The sequence below is a fragment of the Eumetopias jubatus genome, unplaced genomic scaffold, assembly GCF_037043125.1.
Source record: "Eumetopias jubatus isolate StellerSeaLion01/CBP00866 unplaced genomic scaffold, mEumJub1_p1.0 scaffold_10, whole genome shotgun sequence".
NCBI lineage: Eukaryota > Metazoa > Chordata > Mammalia > Carnivora > Otariidae > Eumetopias > Eumetopias jubatus.
Genome location: NW_028274816.1, coordinates 86,063,062 through 86,079,807, shown reverse-complemented (window position 1 = coordinate 86,079,807; position 16,746 = coordinate 86,063,062). Strand labels below are relative to the sequence as shown.

At 57.9% G+C, this 16,746-nt stretch overlaps 1 protein-coding gene across 5 annotated transcripts; it reads right to left on the bottom strand.

The window, feature by feature from the left end:
- Positions 1-514: 514 nt before the first annotated feature.
- On the bottom strand, positions 515-15,520 carry EXOC7 (exocyst complex component 7). 5 transcript variants are annotated; one of them, XM_028112630.2, is made up of 20 exons: positions 15,397-15,520; positions 15,138-15,203; positions 13,376-13,560; positions 13,080-13,185; positions 12,017-12,239; positions 10,644-10,811; positions 8,070-8,162; positions 7,076-7,228; positions 6,002-6,147; positions 5,573-5,725; positions 5,247-5,345; positions 4,841-4,903; positions 4,522-4,588; positions 2,982-3,047; positions 2,568-2,688; positions 2,223-2,318; positions 1,440-1,503; positions 1,174-1,215; positions 931-1,064; positions 515-689 (listed from the first exon to the last, which is right to left on the bottom strand). In XM_028112630.2, the coding sequence occupies exons 1-20, from the start codon at positions 15,454-15,456 to the stop codon at positions 587-589; spliced, it is 2,208 nt and encodes a 735-aa protein (XP_027968431.1). In that variant the 5' UTR covers positions 15,457-15,520; the 3' UTR covers positions 515-586. The 5 variants fall into 5 exon arrangements, 4 of the variants coding, with proteins under 4 accessions (XP_027968431.1, XP_027968430.1, XP_027968426.1 ...); XM_028112629.2 differs by having other exon boundaries at positions 7,076-7,144; XM_028112625.2 differs by lacking the exon at positions 7,076-7,228.
- Between the last annotated feature and the right edge of the window lie 1,226 nt (positions 15,521-16,746).

The following is a 16,746-nucleotide window of genomic DNA, read 5'->3' as shown; positions in this document are numbered from 1 at the left end:
CTCCAGCCACGTAGGGGACGCCTGGGAGGGAGAACACCCCCGATTTTCAGGACTGTGGGTGATGGGGAGTACATTCTCCGCACTAAATCCATGCGCGGCTCAATCCCGCTTGCTTTTTCTCCATGGCCTCCGGCTGTACTGTGGCCTGCCCCTCTGGGCCCTGCCCACGTTTCTGGGCTCGAGGGGGCTTTCTCCGCCCCCAGCTCTGAACCGGGCCGGAGGTGGGCTGTTTACCCTCCCGCTCTTGTACACATGAGGGAGCTGTGGGCACTGGCCCTTTGTCTTTCTTCTCTGTCCTTTCCTGTCTGGAAGCCGTTACGTGGCCCACGCAGGCGCAGGCTCATGAGACCTAAGGTGGGAAGGAACCCCAGTATTGTGGCAGAGTGCTGGTCTGGGGGAGCTCCAGGAAGAAATGCAAACCAGGACTCGAGGGCTCGGGGACAGGGCTCCGGGCTGGAGAAGGGGTGGACAAAGATCCCTGTCCCAAAGGATGTCAAGCTCACCAGGCCCAGAGGCAAGTTAACACTGATTTATCTGTCCAATAACATGGCTGATCTGGCAGAACCAGGCAGGGACAGCAGCAGGCTCAGGCAGACGTGTCAAAGAGGCGATCGATCATGTCGCCCACCTGTTCCACACGGTACTTGATGTACTTCTCCGGGTTCTTGGTGAAGGGCACGCTGCCATACCTGACCAGGCGCTGAGGTCAGGGGCAGGCTGGCGGCCCCCCAGCCCCACCTCAGCCTAAGGCACTCCTGACAGGGTGCCCCTGAGTCATGTCCCTGTCCGGCCCCAAAGCAGAGCCCAGGGCATGAGCTCTGCCACCCACACCTACACGCCCCTCTGGGTTTTCTTGAAGAAGAACAGAGCAGAGACCCAGCAGGGGAAGTGGGGGGCGCAGGGCTGGGGAGGTGGAGACAGAGCGCTCACCTGTGCAGAAAGGCCCCGTAGGTCTCCCTGACAATGTTTTTCTGAGCTTGGCGAATCTTGTCTCTCTGTTCCATGTCAGGAATAGCCCAGGCCTTCTGGATCTTGCACAGTTCCTCAAGGCCATCATTGAAACCCTGGCCGCCAAAAAAGGTGGAAATAGAAGTGACCCAAAGACAAAGACCCTGGGCCCATGTCCCTGCAACAGCAGCAGGGAGCAGTGGAGGGGAAGGGACCCCAACTCACCTTGAACCGCTCCTTGATCATCTGCCGCTCCTTGTCCCTGAGCTGGGGGTGGTGGGAGAGGGCCGAGAAAGTGTTCCTCAGAGCAGAACTGCCCGGCCGCTGGCTCCTTCCCCAAACACCTGAGCCCAGCCCTTTCTCCTGCTGCCCTGTGGCCGCAGGCAACCTTCGCTCATCCCAGTGGGATGCTTGTCCATTTTCCCCCAGAAACGTGACAAAAAGTATCACATCCGCTAGACACCCCTTCCCAGCCCAGGCCTTCCGCCCACCTTGACTCCTGGTTGGAATACAGGTAGATTCTTCTCAGCGATGTAGTCAGTCACCTTTAACCAGCTGCCAGGTGGGGAGAGAGGCAGAAGGTAGAGGAGGGACTGCTTCCCAGGGGCTGGTTTGTTTTGTTTTTTAAATCTCGTGATCTACTAGGGGAGGGGGAGCTCGGCAATGGATCCGGGTCACAACTAAGCAGAGCACAGCTGAGATTTTTTCCTTGGGAAAAGAAAATGTTCAAGCTGCCGGCTTTTAAAATTAAGAACAGGAAACAGAATTCAGTAAGTTGAACAAATACTAGCAGCTACACTTCACATCGATCTCCTGGAGAGTAAACACGGAGAAGCAGATGAGAAAGAGGAAGGGAGCAGAGGACAGACAAAGCAAGAAGGGAGAGCACTCCCAGGAGACACACGCACACAAAGGAGAAACAAGGATAGGAGCAGTGGGAGCATGGCAGAGCGAGGTTCAGCAAGTTCAAGTGCTCTTGCAACCTTGCTCTTCGCTTGGCCTCACGTCCCCACACCTCTGTCAGGCAGCCTTCTGATTCTTCTTCGCCCGCACCCTAGGCACCGCACCCTCTGGAAATGCTGGCCACCTCAGGAAGCAGGTGGTGGTAGGGGCAGGCGGTCCCTCTCCACCCTGTGGGTGTGGTTAAACGGCAAGCAGAGGGCCAGGTCCACGGGGGAGCACTTCCCCATTACTGACCCCACTCTGAAGCTCGGACAAGAAGAGTGAGTGAAGGGTACAGCCTGGGGGTGAGGGGAGGGCGCAGCGGGGCCCACCTGCGCTGGTAGGTCTGGATCTGCTGCTCAATGTGCTCCCGGTAGGAGCGCTCAGCAGTCTTCTGGGTCACGGCCACCAGCTGGATCAGCTCAGACCTGGCGGGGGGCGGGGGGGGGGGGGAGCAGAGGAGGACTGAACTGGCTCTCGGGGGCCCAAAGGTTGCTGGTCTCCGCAGCAGCACCCGTGGGGCCTGTCCTACACCGCCCCGGGTCCTGGGACTCCAAGGGGTAAAGCGCTGCTCTCCCCGCCTGGCCAGGCAGAGGGCACAGGCAGCCCCGGAAGGGTGGGCGGGTGGACCGGGGCAGGTGGGAGCCGCGTGCACGCAGACACCTGCAGCCACTCACTTCTCCAAGGCCTTGAGGATGTAGTTGTAGTTGTTGTGCAGGAAGATGGCGCTCAGAGCCGGGTCCTCATACACCTTGGACTTGCTCAGGAGGTTCAGCTGCAGGTTGCCCAGGACCTTACCTGCACAGGGAGGGTGTGGCTACATGCATGGGCAGTCTGACCAAAACGACCCAATCGATGGCCCTCAAACCAACTCCAACCCTTGTCCTTGTCCCTAACTTCAGACTCCACAAGCCTCAGGAGCCCTCTGCCCAGCCCCGCTCAGCCCCTAAACCGGAAGTTAGGTTACAATTCCAAAGGTCGTGGAGGGGGCTCAGGCCTGGACCGAGACTAGCAGGAGGGCACAAAGCCAGGAAGGGAAAAGGCAGGGGAGCTGGGCGCCAGGGGCTGCTGGCCAGCTAGACAGCACTCACAGATATACGTGCTCAGCAGGCGCTTGCTGAACTCGGAGCTGTAGCTGGTGGCAGAAGAGCTGGTCTCTGGGAGGAGAGAAGGCCTGTTACTGCAGCCGTGGCAGCGGCCAGGACCCTCTCCGGCCTCCCCTCAGCCCCGGGAGCAGCTCTGGAAACCCTGGGAGGGGCCCCTGAGCCCTCCTCAGGCAGACTGGATGCCGAGGCGCTCAGGGCAGGGGGTGGGGGCTGCTAGGCTCCTTGCCTGCTGCAGGGAGCACTCCCTCAGCCTCTTCCCGGAACCCAGGGCAAGCCCCTCTATGGTGATGGGTGGCAAGGTTAATGAGCTGGCCTGTGATCGGCAGGAAGGCTGGTGGGACAGGAGTGGGGCGCCCCCTGCCCCCCAGCCCCGACTCATGCTGGGTGCTGTCTACTACGACGCCTGCTTATCCCATTTGTGAACAGCAGGGTCTTAGAGTAGGCTCCCCACGGCCTCTCCCCCTTCTCCCCTACTTCCCACAACCTCCTCTACCGGGCTCCCCTGAACAAGCAGGTGGCCAGGCGGCAGCGGTGTATGGGGAGGGAGGCGGCAGGCAGGTGCTGGGCTAGCCTGGAGGGTGCACTCAGGGTGCCGCGTGGATAAGCTCAGGGACAGAAAGTGGCCCTACAGGGAGCTGAGAGAGTTGGGAGTGCCCTGAAGACCCATGTCCCCCCTGACCCCCGCTCCCCAGTAGGTCCTGAGTCTGTCCAGATGCCTCCGTCCCCAAGGAACCTCACCCATGGGGTTTCAGAGGGGGTAGGATGGGGCTGCAGAGCCCTGCTGCTTACCTCGGGGGTCTAAAGGAATATTGTATGTGTCCCCAAGAACTACGGAGTGAAAGGCAGTGCACTCAGAGGGGAAGAGGGAGACAAAGAAGGGAGAAAGACGCAAAGTGCAAACACAGGTTAGAAACCGTGTCCCCCGAGTCAAGCAGACCCCTCCCCGTGACAGCCAGAACACAGACAGCAGGACACACCCTGGCTGGACCCCTGAAGGTGAGGGAGCATGCAGCCAAGTAGGGATCTGGAGAACTGCAGGCCAGAGGCTGCTCCTGGCTCCCTCGCCCCCAAAATGGAGGAAGGGGAGGGCCCGGGGGCCCCAACAAGTTGGGTCGGGCCTCGGTGCTCAGAAATGCCAACCTCCTTCCATGCCAACCTCCCCAGCTCCAGTGCCAGGGCAGCGGTCAGTGGGAAGACACCAGGCTGGCCCTGAGACGCCAGCCCACGGAACAGTCAGCTGTGTGAGACTAATCAGGAGGACAGGCGAACACAAGAGCAGGTGGAGAAATGCGGAAGGAGGGGCGAGGCAGGCAGGGCATCTTCGAACCAGGGAGTGCCACTCCCCAGAGCGAGGACGGTGGAAGGAGCAAGAAGGGAGGGAGGTCGGGTCAGGAAAGGCACAGTCAAACCCCACTCCACAGGGCCAGGGGAGATCTCTCCCAGGGGTGGCCAGTCGCCCCGTGTCTCCAGACAAGAGGGAGGGGTGGGGGACGGGTAGGGGGCCCCACTGGGAGGTGCCAAGTACCTTGGGAGGCCAGCATGGCCCCTGCTGTCTCCTGGAAGTCCAGGAGCTGCTGGAGGAAAAGGATGGCCTGTGTGGGGAGAAAACAGGTCCAGGAAGGTCAAGGGCAGGACCTCAAGGTCACATCTCCTCCCAAACGCACCCTCTTGGACCATTCCAGGCAAGTGCAGGGCCAGGGGTCTGCCCTGTGAAAAGGGTGGTTATAAGCTTCCTGCCCTACTGGAGACACGAAGTACTTTGCCATCCATCCTGCCACCAGCGTGCCGGCTCGGGACCAGGCCAGGCCCTCTTCCCTCCCCAGGTGACCTTGGGCAGCACCTACGTTGCTTGTGAGCTCATGCACGGTGCCATCCTTGGGCATGTTGTATTCCTTGTCCGGATCATTCTGTGGAAAGAACAGCCCAGTTTCCCGAACCTGCCACCAAAGCCTTGGGCCCCACCCCGGGCCCCGGGCGGTCTGCTCTTGGTGCCACCTCCTGGCAGACAGGGGTCAGGGCGCCCCTCAGGCACGCAGGCCAGTGAGACAGGACAGGAAAAATGGGGCAGGAGGGTCACCCCTTGGGGGCTCAGGAGCCCCCTGGGAAAGAAAGGGAGGCAAGTGGGTACTGACAGGAGACTAGCAGCCCCTCTTGGCGGCCTGCCCTCTGCAGGCGCTCCCGACGCAGGTCCCTGGTGGTCCTGCCCACGGCTCCTAGGGCCGCAGGTGGCCCCGGAGAGAGGGAGAGCACCTTGATGTTGTCGGCAAAGTCCTCCAGGGCCTTGGCTCCAACGGTCTCCATGGAGGTGATGAGGCCGGGCAGCTTGTTCTTGGTGCTGGCAGCCGTCCCCTGAGGAAGCACACAGCTGCAGAGCAGACCCGGCTCCCTACCGGCCGCTCCCCTGCCCCTCACTGCCTCCCCTCCTGTTCCATCACCCCGGGAGGGGGTCCCCTCGCCCAGGGCCCTGCAGAAGCTGCTTCCATCCAGCTTCGGAGCAGAGGTGTGAGGGCGGAAAAGCCAGGCCAGGCAGCACGGTCCCCCCCTCCGTGTCCCCAAGGGCCTTCCCGCCCACATACCTGGAGCACCTGGTCAAACTCAGGCTTGGTCTGCTTGAGGTGCCGCAGGATGGGGAAGACGGTGAGCACGGCAGAGAAGTCGTGCCTAATGATGGCCTTCCGGGCAGCAGACACGATGTTCTCCCCTTCGAGCATCAGCCCGTCCAGCGCGTCCTGAGAGAACAGACCCAGGACGCGGCTCACAGAGAGGGCAGAGCGGTGAGACCTGCCTCCCAGGGACGGTCAGGGCCGCTGGAGGGGCTGGGGGAAGGCAGCATGCCCCAGCAGGGGACGGCAACCCCCCCCCCCCACATACACGGTGGAGATGGTGGGCGGCTACAGTTGAAGGCTACAGGCCAACAGGTCTGGCCCAAACTCCAGCTTCTGCAGCCACAGCTTTTGCAGGGGCATCTGGTTGGGGCTCAGGAGCAGGGTGGGGTGGGGCAGGACCTGGATCAGGGAGTCAAAGGTCTTTTTCTGATGGTGCTCAGGGATGACGTCCATCAGCAGCTGGTACTCGCTCTGGGCCAGCCTGACGAAGGCACTGATGCAGTGAATGTAGGCGTCGGTCTCCACGTCCAGTGTGTCATCTCTCCCTGGGGGGACAGCGGTGCCCCTGAGCTGCTGGTCTGCGGACAGCCGCTCTCCCTGCTGGGGGGGCATGGGTCTCCCCAGCTCCTGGCCTGTAGCCCAGGCGTACTGTTCCGGCAGAAAGCTGAGAGCATTCCAGCAGACCTGACTGCTTCGAAGAGAAAAAACAGGGCTGAATCCAGCCTTTGTCCTGGCTTCATTTTCGGCTCTGCCAGACAGTGATTATGTCCCAGAGCATCAGGTACTAGAGGTGGTGGGGAGACAGATGAAGGGATAAAGAGGGAAGAGCCCTAAATCGGCTTCCTGGCTATGGGGCACCTGTCCCCAGGACTGAGGAGTCTGAACTGTACTAGAAAGGGGGCAGCCACGGGTGGGTGCCCACCTCAAAGAGGCAGGCACCGTGGTCACCCATCTGAGAAAATGCCAGGCCACTGAAGGCAGTTCTCAGCCCCGCCAGACGTGGAATGTCTAAGAAGGCAGTGGGCTATGGCCTAGGAGGCTAGCTGGCATGGGGTCAAACTTTGAGAAGGGGCGATGAGTCCCAGAAAGGGAGGGCTTCTGCTGGTCAGCTGCCCCAGGAGAGCCGGGTCCCACTAGCGGAGGCTGGGGCAGCGGGTGCCCACAGGCAACCTGGTCCCACAAGCAAAGGAACGGGCTCCGAGTCAGAGCTTTGGAGCTGTTGTTGGAGTCAGATGTCAGCGCTCCCTGCCCTCCAGGGAGCCACCTTCCAAGTAGCGGCAGCTTCTCCCCTTGGCCCAGGCCCCGAGAGCCAGGCATACACTCCCATCTGGAGAGAGGCAAGGAGACCTAGTGCCCAAAAGAGAGACTTCAGAGAGAGAGGCAAACAGGCCTGGCTCATCCTCAGAGCAGAGCCCTCCAGGGACCGCGGCCAAGGCAGCGGCGGCTGCCCTCGGGCTGGGCTGCGGTACTCACCAGCCAGCGGCCCGTGCTTGTCGTTCAGGGCCTCGGACAGGTGCTTAACTCGGAAATCATGCTCGTGACCTAGCGAGACGTCGGCCATACAGACACAAGCAGCGTTTACCCAGGGGCCGGGCGGGCTGCCCCCTCGGGGACAGGGAAGAAGCCCTCGATCTCCAGGAGGGGATGTGAGATATGGGGGGGGGGGGGGCGCGGCAGCAGGGGAAAGGGCACTGGAGAGGGCTCTGAGCCCCTCCTCTGCCACGGACCACCTTGGGAACAGCCATTTCAAGCCTGACTTGCAGTGCCCCAGACCGTCCTTGAGAGCTGGTTCTCCAAGCCCGAGGCCAAGAGAAAGCCTGCGGGACGAGGAAGGCTCTGGAGAGCTTCTGGCAGCTGAGGAGGGTCTGATGCTCGGCCCCAGGGGGTTTACCCACCTCACCATGTTTGGGGAGACTCGCAGTTAGAGAAATGTCACTGCTGAGTGAACGAGACAGCCTCCTTTGGTTCCCCAGGGTTATTCTTTGGAAGGAAGGTCAGGTCCACCAGGGCAGGGCTGTCCTTCCTCGGACAGGAGGCAAGGAGGGACATGGCCTACAGGCTGCCCATCCCCCTCGTGGCACACACTCCCCTTTCTAAAGCTGGGGAAGGTGGGGGTGGCCCAGAGGCCTAGGCCAGCTTGGTCCTGCCACTACTGGTCGGAGCGTGAAAGGGCTGCCCATAACGAAGAACTTTCTCTGAGTTCAAATAGGAGACAAGGACAGAGACAGGGAGGGAGTAGGAAGCCTCAGGGAGGGCAGAGCTGCCGAAGGCCAGACAGGACCAGGCCGGGGCCACAGCACCTGCCCTGCGCCAGCTGGAGTGAGCGGCACCAGGCACCTTCTGTCCCCACCCCTGCCCCCTCCCAGGGACTCTCCCGCGGCCCTCCTGGGGGCTTGGAGGCTCTGCCCTGCCACGAGAGTGGACACATGGTGGCGGAGGAGGGAACAGAAGAACACAGGGTGATTACCTTCCAGAGGAATGAGGTTAGAGCCCCCCTTTTTCCCATCTAGACCATGCTGGGAATACTGTTTCAGAAGGTTCTGAGCCTTACGGATCGTCCCTGTCACCAGAGCCACACAGAGAGGAGACAAGAAGACCTAGGAAATGAGTGAGAGAAAACAGCAGCAGGCCTCCACCTGCCCCCCTCCCCGAGCCCCATACCCAGCCCCCCAACAGTGAGCATGCCCACATGCCATCTCTCCAGCAGGCCCCTTCCAGGACCCCCCAGAGGCACTACAGATGGGCAGGAAGGAACGGGCACGGGGCGTGCCCCACACGGGGCTCCCGATTCTGCTCCTGACCCTCATGGTTCTGGATTTGAGTTCTCTTTAGGAAATGCAGTGGGTGAAGGAGACGAGATGGGCAAAGAGCCATCAGGAGAAGCCAAAAATAAAAAACACTACTGAGTAGCATTTAAGTCGGAAGAGACCAGGCTCAGGATGGAGGAGCTGGCGACGAAGCTCTCACACCCAGAGGACACAGCCAGGTTGGCGGAGTCTGGGGACCCCTGAGGCCGAGAGGCCCATGGCCCGGCCCGAAACACTAGGAGGCCGAGTTCCCAGGCATGCTCAGTGCTGGGACATGGACACACGGAGGTCGACGGAAAGCAGAGCCCGGGAGTTGGTGAGACAGGTCTGAGCTTCCTGGGAGAGCGGTGCCCAAGACAGAAGGCTTGGAGACCCTGAGGCAGCCTGGCCCTGTGCACCAAAGTCACCTGAACCCCCAAAGCAATCGGAGAAAACTCAGAAGCTTGGCTGGGGGTTAATGGAAGCCACCACACAGAGCTGGAGGCAGGACCGGACACGGGGCGGGGAGGGGGGGGGGACATGCTCGAGGCATGGAGGAAAAAAACAACAGTTAGTATCAAAAGTGAAATCAACAAAAACAAAACCGCAGTGCCTACAGCGTCCGGAGTCAGCCACCTCTGTGGGAATGAGACACCTCAGGGCAGAAAATGCGGGATATAAAATAGACAAGAACAGCTGCCTTGTTAATAAGATGCACTAGGAGCGGGAAAGAGGCCCCCCACACATAACTCTGGTCCATCTTCCCTGGAGACTCCTGCGTCCCCCACCCCCAGCCATGTCTCTGAACACAGTGAGGCTGCCTGAGTTCTGGCAGGCCCCCCAAAAAGCTGGGGGAGAAAGGACAAGGTCTGGAGTGGCTCCTTTCTTTCTGTTTGGACCATGTGACAATCAGCTACTAATGACCAAGTTCACGGCCCCGGCTCAGCATCTGTCTCCCTGTGTTCTCCCCATTCAGTGAGCGGTCCTGCTAATGAGCAAATCAGATTCCTGCCCCACAGCCAACCCGCAGCAGATGGGCCTGCACACAGGCCTTGAGGAGCCTCGCCAGCATGCTGGCATGGACGAAGACCAAGGACACTGATCGGGCAGCCGCCAAGCCCATCAGGTGCCCAGTGACCACAGAGATGCCGAGATTGGTATTAAATTACTGACCGACTGAGGCCTCCCTGCTCCTCTCCTCCAAGCCAGGAGCGGATGTCCCAGGGGCCTGGCTCCCTAGTTTTCCACATCAGTCCCAACCCCCGGGTTGCTGACAATCTTGAAACTCTGCAGCAACCACTGGGATCCTCACAGCCCGAGTCTTCCTCTGGGGTCCGTAAGCCAAGGACAGACTAGGCCCGCTGTGAGCCCCACCACGGCCAGCCAACACTCTGGGGGCGGTGCAGACCAGGTCTGGCCCGCCCCCGCCCACCCCCCACTCCGTGGGCCTGTCAGAGAGGAGATGGAGAAGAGAGCCCACACCAGCCAAGGCAGGCAGCCTCACAGCCTCACAGAGGGAGACAGCCCCTGCCCAAAGCACAGAGGCACAGGGATGGACCGACCGAGTACTGGCAGCTGCGGCCCAGCAGGCTGGCTCGGCACAGTCACTATTAGGAGCAGGTTTTTAGGTGACGGCCAGGAGATCTGCACTGGAGGTGAGGAGCCATACACCTCCTGCTGGGGCCACCAGTCCCCTGCTCGCTTGGGCCACTGAGGGCAGCCTCTACGCTGCCCTTTCTCCAAACCCCAATTAAAGGCCTGAGCAGGAGCAGGTGCTCTCTGAGGGGCAGGGGCGAAAAACACTCTACACATAGCCTGCTGTCACGAGGGGAGGGTCCCACAGGCCACACCGGGCATGTCCCTGCAGCCACAGCTCGGCAGTGTGGGCTAAGGTGGAAGCAGCCCCTGGCTCTTGAGCTTTCTCTCCCCGGTGCTGCTCCCGGTGGCCCCTTGCCCTGCAACATCCTAGCCTCTCCTTCAGCTGAGGACAGCATCTCTCGGCAGCTCGAGACAGCCAGGCTTGCCAGGCTGCGGCTGACACACAAGGACATTTCACCCGGAGCATGGAGCTTCAGTAGATGGGGACTTGCTAGGTGGGGAGACACCTGCTTTCTGCCCTCTGTACCCACAGTCAGGGGCCACCGGGAGGATAAGCTCTGAAGGGGCTGACGCTGCTAACCCCAGGGCGGCCAAAGGCCATGCAGGTCCCACACAGCCTTCTGGGTGGGGCTTAATGGGCCGGGGTCAGGGCTCACCTGGCCTCTTGATGGGCTTCTTGGTGGGCGTGTCTTTCCTCTTGTTAGGGATAGCAGGCGAGTAGGGAACCCCAGAGGAAGAACTGCTCTTCCGGAAATGTTCCTTCAGGCCCTTGATGGAGCGGTCTAGCTGGCTGGAGCGAATCTGGTAGTAGACATTCATGAAATCTGAGGAGAGAGGGGGTGACAGATCTGTGGCAGCTGGGGACCCTGCCTCTCTTTCCCCTCTAGATGCAGTGGGCAGGGCAGTAGTAGGGCCTCCTATTTCAGTTTGCTAACTCGTTCCTAGCATCTGCTATGGCTCCCAGCCACCCACATGGCCTGGTCCCAATTTAAGCCATCTTAAAAGAGCAAATATCCCCCAAAAGAACTGCTAATTAAGTTTTGAAGGTAAAATTCTTTTAGATAAAAAAAATATAAAATTAGGAAGCACCTGGGTGGCTCAGTTGGTTGAGCGTCCAATTCTTGGTTTCAGCTCAGGTCATGATCTCATGGGTTGTGAGATCGAGCCCCACGTCAGGTTCCACGCTCAACAGGGAATCTGCTTAAGACTCTCCCTCTGCCCCTCCCCACCGCGTGCACACCCTCTCTCTCAAATGAATAAAGAACATCTTTTTAGAAATAACTAACTAAATAAAATTAACATCGAGATTCACCTGGCAAGGGGTCAAAGGATGCGAGCAATTTATAGGAGGCAAAGAGACCACAAATGTCAGTGAATGAAAAACACGCTATATCTTTAGCCATTCATGACATGCAAATTTTTTAAAAAAGGACCATGACAGCCCTGGCTAAGATAAATAAAATTAATGAAGAAAAAAGAGCCATGGGACCGTTGATGGCTCTTTGGACCCCACCTACCTGGAGATGAGATTCCAATGGCAGAAAGGTACAAATCTGTTTGGACACTTCTACCTGATAGCTGCATCTCTGAGAAAACACCCAAAGAACTCCCTATATGAGGAAAGCAATCCACACAAGTATGCTCACTGCAGCACCTTCTATCAATACTGGAAAACTGGAGACTCCAAAAATGCAAATGGGCAAGGAAACACTACATTTCAGCAGTTCCCAACCAAGGTGTTGCAAGGAGCCCCAGTGTAAAAAATGGGCTGAAGCACAGGGGTATGGAGGCTGTCCACTGGCCTCTCTTTTATCCCTAAAAATCTGCTGAGCCCAAGGCCCCCTAAAGTGCAGCTTAGGAGCCGTGGATGTGTTCACACAGTCACATAAGCTATAGATTTATTGCTTGTGTATCATTTCCAATTAAACTTCTTTTTATGAAAAAAAAAAAAAAAAAAACAGCCGGATTAAAGAAATAAAGCGGGGAGAAGACCCCACTCCATCTGGCCCTGCCACCTGGGTCCTCTCACCTTGGTTGCGGCCGTATTCCACCAGCCAGCGGGAGATGCGGATCACGTCCTGGAGCACTCCCTCGGGCAGGTGCTCCAGCGGCACCTCTTCCTGGACCTCCAGCTCATCCTCACCACTGATCAGATCCAGAATGAGCACAGGGGACACGACCTTGCTGTGCCTGGTCATCAGGCTGCGGAACTCGGACTCCAGCGACTCCTTTCCGCGCTCGAACAGCAGCTTCTACGGGGACAACAGGAGGAAGGAAGGGGGAGGGTTCGGCTGCTTCAGCATCCAGCCGGCCCCTCCTCTGCCTTCACTTCCTTTAACCCGGAGAAAAAACACCAGGAAGCCCTCTCTGCTTATGTCTTTGCCTCATGTTCCCTCAAATTCTATGTTCACAGGTGAAACTCAAAGTTTTACAAGACACAGGTGCTTCACAAATATTGGCCGATGATTTTCCCAATGGGCCATCACTGTCTTCTTGTTAGAAAAGGGTTTGCGAGAGAAAAAAAAGTAGATAAATAGAACTATGTCAAATGAAAAACTTTTGTCCTACAAATGACACCATCAAAACAGCGAAAGGACAACCCGCAGGATGAAAGAGAACATTTGCAAATTATATACCCAATAAGACACAGATAGCCAGCACACACAAGAGAACAGAAAACATCCGTCCAAACCAAAAGTACACATGAGGGCTCATAGCAACATTATTTGTAACTGCCAAAATGTGGAGCGTCCATCAAGTGGCGAACGTGGTCCATCCACACAATTCAACGTTCCTCAGCCATACCATGAATGAAGAACTGACACACACCACCACGTGCCCGAACCTTCAAAACATTACATGAAGTAGAAGAAGGCAGACACAAAAGGTCACATATTATACGATTCCATTCATATGAGAAGCCCGGACTAGACAAATCGGGAGAAACAGAGTATAGACAAGTGACTGGCAGGAGCTGCGTGACTGGGGAGAGGAGCGGAGGGGAGTGGCTGTCAACGGTCCAGTGTCCCTCATGAGACCAAGGCAGGGACTGGTGTCTCCAAGCCTCCCACAGTAGCCCACTGGCCCCTCACCACTTTGTTGAGCTCTGGGCTGTCTGGGCTATTGTCCTGGAAGTACTCCACGGCCTTCTGAATCTTGGCCATGCTCCCCAGGTACTCCTCCAGCCTGCCTGTGGGGCTGTGAAGGAAAAGAGCTGCATCAGCCTGGGCAGATGGAAGAAGAGAAAGGACCAAGAGAATGGTATTTGGAAGAGAACAGAATTAATGCAGGGGACTCCGGGCTCAAATATATTCAAACCCTCTCTTCTAAAGCTTAGTGTTGCTGGCCCAAGAGGTGTTAGCAATGTGAGCCTCTGGCCCTAGCTCACCCCTCCCTGATGATTTTCTCAGTGTCACTGGCCACATGGTAGTAGCTGATGACATGGTCCAGGCAGGAGAGAGTCTTCTCAACATTCTCCTGCAGTCGCTGCAGGTTCTCTGTCTGCTTGTGCACAGGGATGATGGAGTTCTCCAGCTTCATAAGGCGGCTCTCAAAGGATGACAGGATAGACACCTGTGGGGGACAGCCCAGTCTCAGGACTCAGTCTTGTGCCAGGACTGCTTCTACCCACCCACCAGGTCTTTGGCATTTGCTGTCTTTCCTCTGGTTTTCTTTCTTTTATAAAAAAAAAAAAAAAAAAAGATTTTATTTATTTATTTTGACAGAGAGAGAAAGAGAGCATAAGCGGGGGGAGCGGGGGAGGGAGAAGCAGGCTTCCCGCGGAGCAGGGAGCCCGATGCGGGGCTCGATCCCCGGACCCTGGGACCGTGACCTGAGCCGGAGGCAAACGCTTCACCGACTGAGCCGCCCAGGGCCCTCCTCTGATTTTCTAGATAACAAAGTGCACGAGGGAAGGGATAGGGTGCACGTGCCCATCACTGTATCTATCCTCAACACCCACCGTGTGCACAGCACACAGGACGTGGTCCAAATAAACTGGATGAGGCTTGCCTTGCAGGAGGCAAACCGTGCATCAAATGAACTCCTTCTAAGATAATCACGCCAGGAGGGACTCCCGTCCACCCTCTGAAGCCAAATCTCAATTTCGCTTCTCTCTGAAGCTTTCCTAGACTGAACAGGAAGCAGTTTCATACAGAGTAGCCTCAAATGCATTGCTAGTACCTTCGAAACCCTCTCTCTCTGAGGGTGAATCCCTATTTAATAATTTAATAAGGACGAGGACTTTATGATTGTGTTCCTAAACACATACCCAGAGTTTGTATCTACTCAATATGAGCTTTTCCAGTCTCCTCTAGAAATAAGGAAGGAAACTCCTATTTGCTGAGCACCTGTTGTAGACCAGCTACTATGCAAGATGCATTCCCATTCATTGTCTCCTATGACCTTCACAGCCACGCTGGGAGGTTGGCATTGCCTCTTTTAGTAGATGAGTTGACTGAAGCTCAGTGTTACCTGTCAGGAGCCACATAGAAACAAGTGGAGAGGGCGCCTGGGTGGCTCAGTCAGTTGGGCGTCTGCCTTGGGCTCGGGCCATGATCCTGGAGTCCCTGGATCGAGTCCCGAATCGGGCTCCCTGCTCAGCGGGCAGCTTGCTTCTCCCTCTGCCCTTCACCCCGCTCTCTCTGACTCTCGTTCTCTCAAATAAATAAATAAAATCTTAAACAAAGAAAAAGAAGAAGAAGTGGAGGGGCGAGAACTAGATCCCAGCTCTGACTTCAAAGCTCCTTCTACCCCTAAAGCCCTCTGAGGTGAAGGCTGAGTTTTCTCTGCCCTCAGTAATCTCAAAATCTCAGGCCACCCTTGCCCTCTGATCATCACCTGAATTGAGGATGACACACGACCACTACCCAGCTCACATAAATCAGTCTCGCTATATGTTTGCGGAAGGAGAGAGCGAAGAATGGAGAGCTTGGAGAGAAAGCTGAAAGTCTGCGCCAGCAGGGGCTGCGGCATCGTCAGTGAAGGAGCAGAAAACGGGGGAGCTAGATAAGAGACACCCCACACTGCTGCTAGAGAAACCCACACATTACCACCACCATGACCCAGGCTCGAACTCCTGGCTTTATGTAAAAAGGGCTCTCCTCCAGTCTGGGGGCCTGTCTGCCCCTCCCACCTGAGGGGTTACTCACCATGTTTTTGGTGAGCTGGTCGCTCTTCTCCAGGCTGTCTCGGATGAAGGACAGCGTCTCCTCCTCCTGGGGGAAGCGGAGCGGAGCCCATCACAAGAAGCTGGAGGCTAACGAACATCGCGTCCCAGCCCCACGGCCTCGCCCCCAACCCTATCTCCTCGCAGGGACTGCTCCCTCCCAGCCCTGCCTCCTCCCTGAGGAGGTGCCCCGGCCCGGATCTCGGCCCCTTCCCTCACCTGCTCCCCATCCCCAGCCTCACCTGCTTCAGCTTGTCCTCGATCTCCCGCCGCCGGGCGGACGCCTCCTGCGGAGGAATCATCGCCTCGGCCCAGCGGCTCCCACTGCCGGGTGGCTAGTCTCTGCGTGACCCCTCGACTCCCGTCTCTGCCACACCCACTTCCGCCCTTGGCCCCGCCCCCGCGGCGCGCTAGTGGTGCCATAGTGGGAATGGCAAGCGGAACTGAGTAACAGGCCTGGGAAGGTGGCCATCTTGGGTGTGGCAAGTGCGGGGTTCTCTGCCTTGTCAGAGAAGGTTCACAGGCCGCGTTGTTGTATCGCTCCGCTGACCGGACGCTCTTGGAGTTCACTTGCGGTCTTCGTGTGAAGGCCGACCGTTCTGACAGAGGCCGCTGGGGAAGGCCACAAGTTGGTTTCCCTAGTTCGCATTTTATGTCCAGGCACGGATGTCGCCTTCCCCTGCAGACCACAGCACAGAGCATGTCACACAGTAGGCCCGGAACGTGTGGCCATTTGATGAACCAGGGGCTTGTGGAGTCGCTCCTTCCTTCGGCCCTGCATTACGCAAAAGTATGGAGCGGGCCTTGTGTGCAAGCCCCGAACTGGGGGGGGGGGGGGGGAGGTGCTGGGGACAGAGTGGTCGCCCATGGCCCCGGTGGCATCTGTAACCATAAACCTGCCTTGTGTGGAGCCCAGCCAAATTCCCGGGGCTGGCGGAGTCCTCGGAGCATCCATCCCCGGGGGGCGGGGGGCTTGGAGCGTGCTGTCCAAGCCTCACCCTAGAGCGTCTCTTTTGGAGAGAGCTCTGTGGTTTTATTTGTTGGGGGTGAGAACTTGGCTGCTGGTGAAAGTGTCTTCTGCTGGGAGCTCACCTCGTCTGGAAAAGGTGCAAGGGGAAGGCTGAAAGATGTCAAACCTGTCTGAGGGATTGGGCCCAGCCCCTTAACTGTTTCTCATAGAGGCTTTGGGGCAATCAGAAAGGCTTGGAGGGCCGGCAGGGCCCCTTCTCCAGAGTTCCAAAACATTCTAACTCCTCTGCCCCGAGCCTCCAGTGCGGACACTCCTGGATCAAGGTTCCTGCGGGGCTGGGTGTTCAGCTTTCACCACAAGACTCAGCTCCTGCAAAACCTAATGTCACTCCTTCTCCATCCCTTCCCTGCCCACCCTGCCTCTGGCCCGCGTCCTTGGGGAGGTAAATAGCTGTGTGGCTTTGCTCAGTTCTTTGTGGATCCAGCATCCAGGCAGAAAGGGATAGACAACAAGGCGTGTGCTGGTGGGTGAGAATATTTTGGGATACCAAGTCCTTGTGTTCCCAAGGTCCCCCAGGACCCACCACATCCAAGAGGAGGAAGAAATGGGACTGGGGCCTGGA

What these genes read in the sequence shown, in the direction of transcription:
- EXOC7 (XM_028112630.2), bottom strand. Translation starts at nt 15,456, where the DNA reads ATGATTCCTCCGCAGGAGGCGTCCGCCCGGCGGCGGGAGATCGAGGAC. An exon ending in GAGAAAATCATCAGGGAGGG is followed by an intron (nt 13,186 to 13,375) that starts GTGAGCTAGGGC and finishes TTTCCTTCACAG; the next exon opens with CCCCACAGGCAGGCTGGAGG. An exon ending in TATTCCAACCAGGAGTCAAG is followed by an intron (nt 1,216 to 1,439) that starts GTGGGCGGAAGG and finishes CACCACCCCCAG; the next exon opens with CTCAGGGACAAGGAGCGGCA.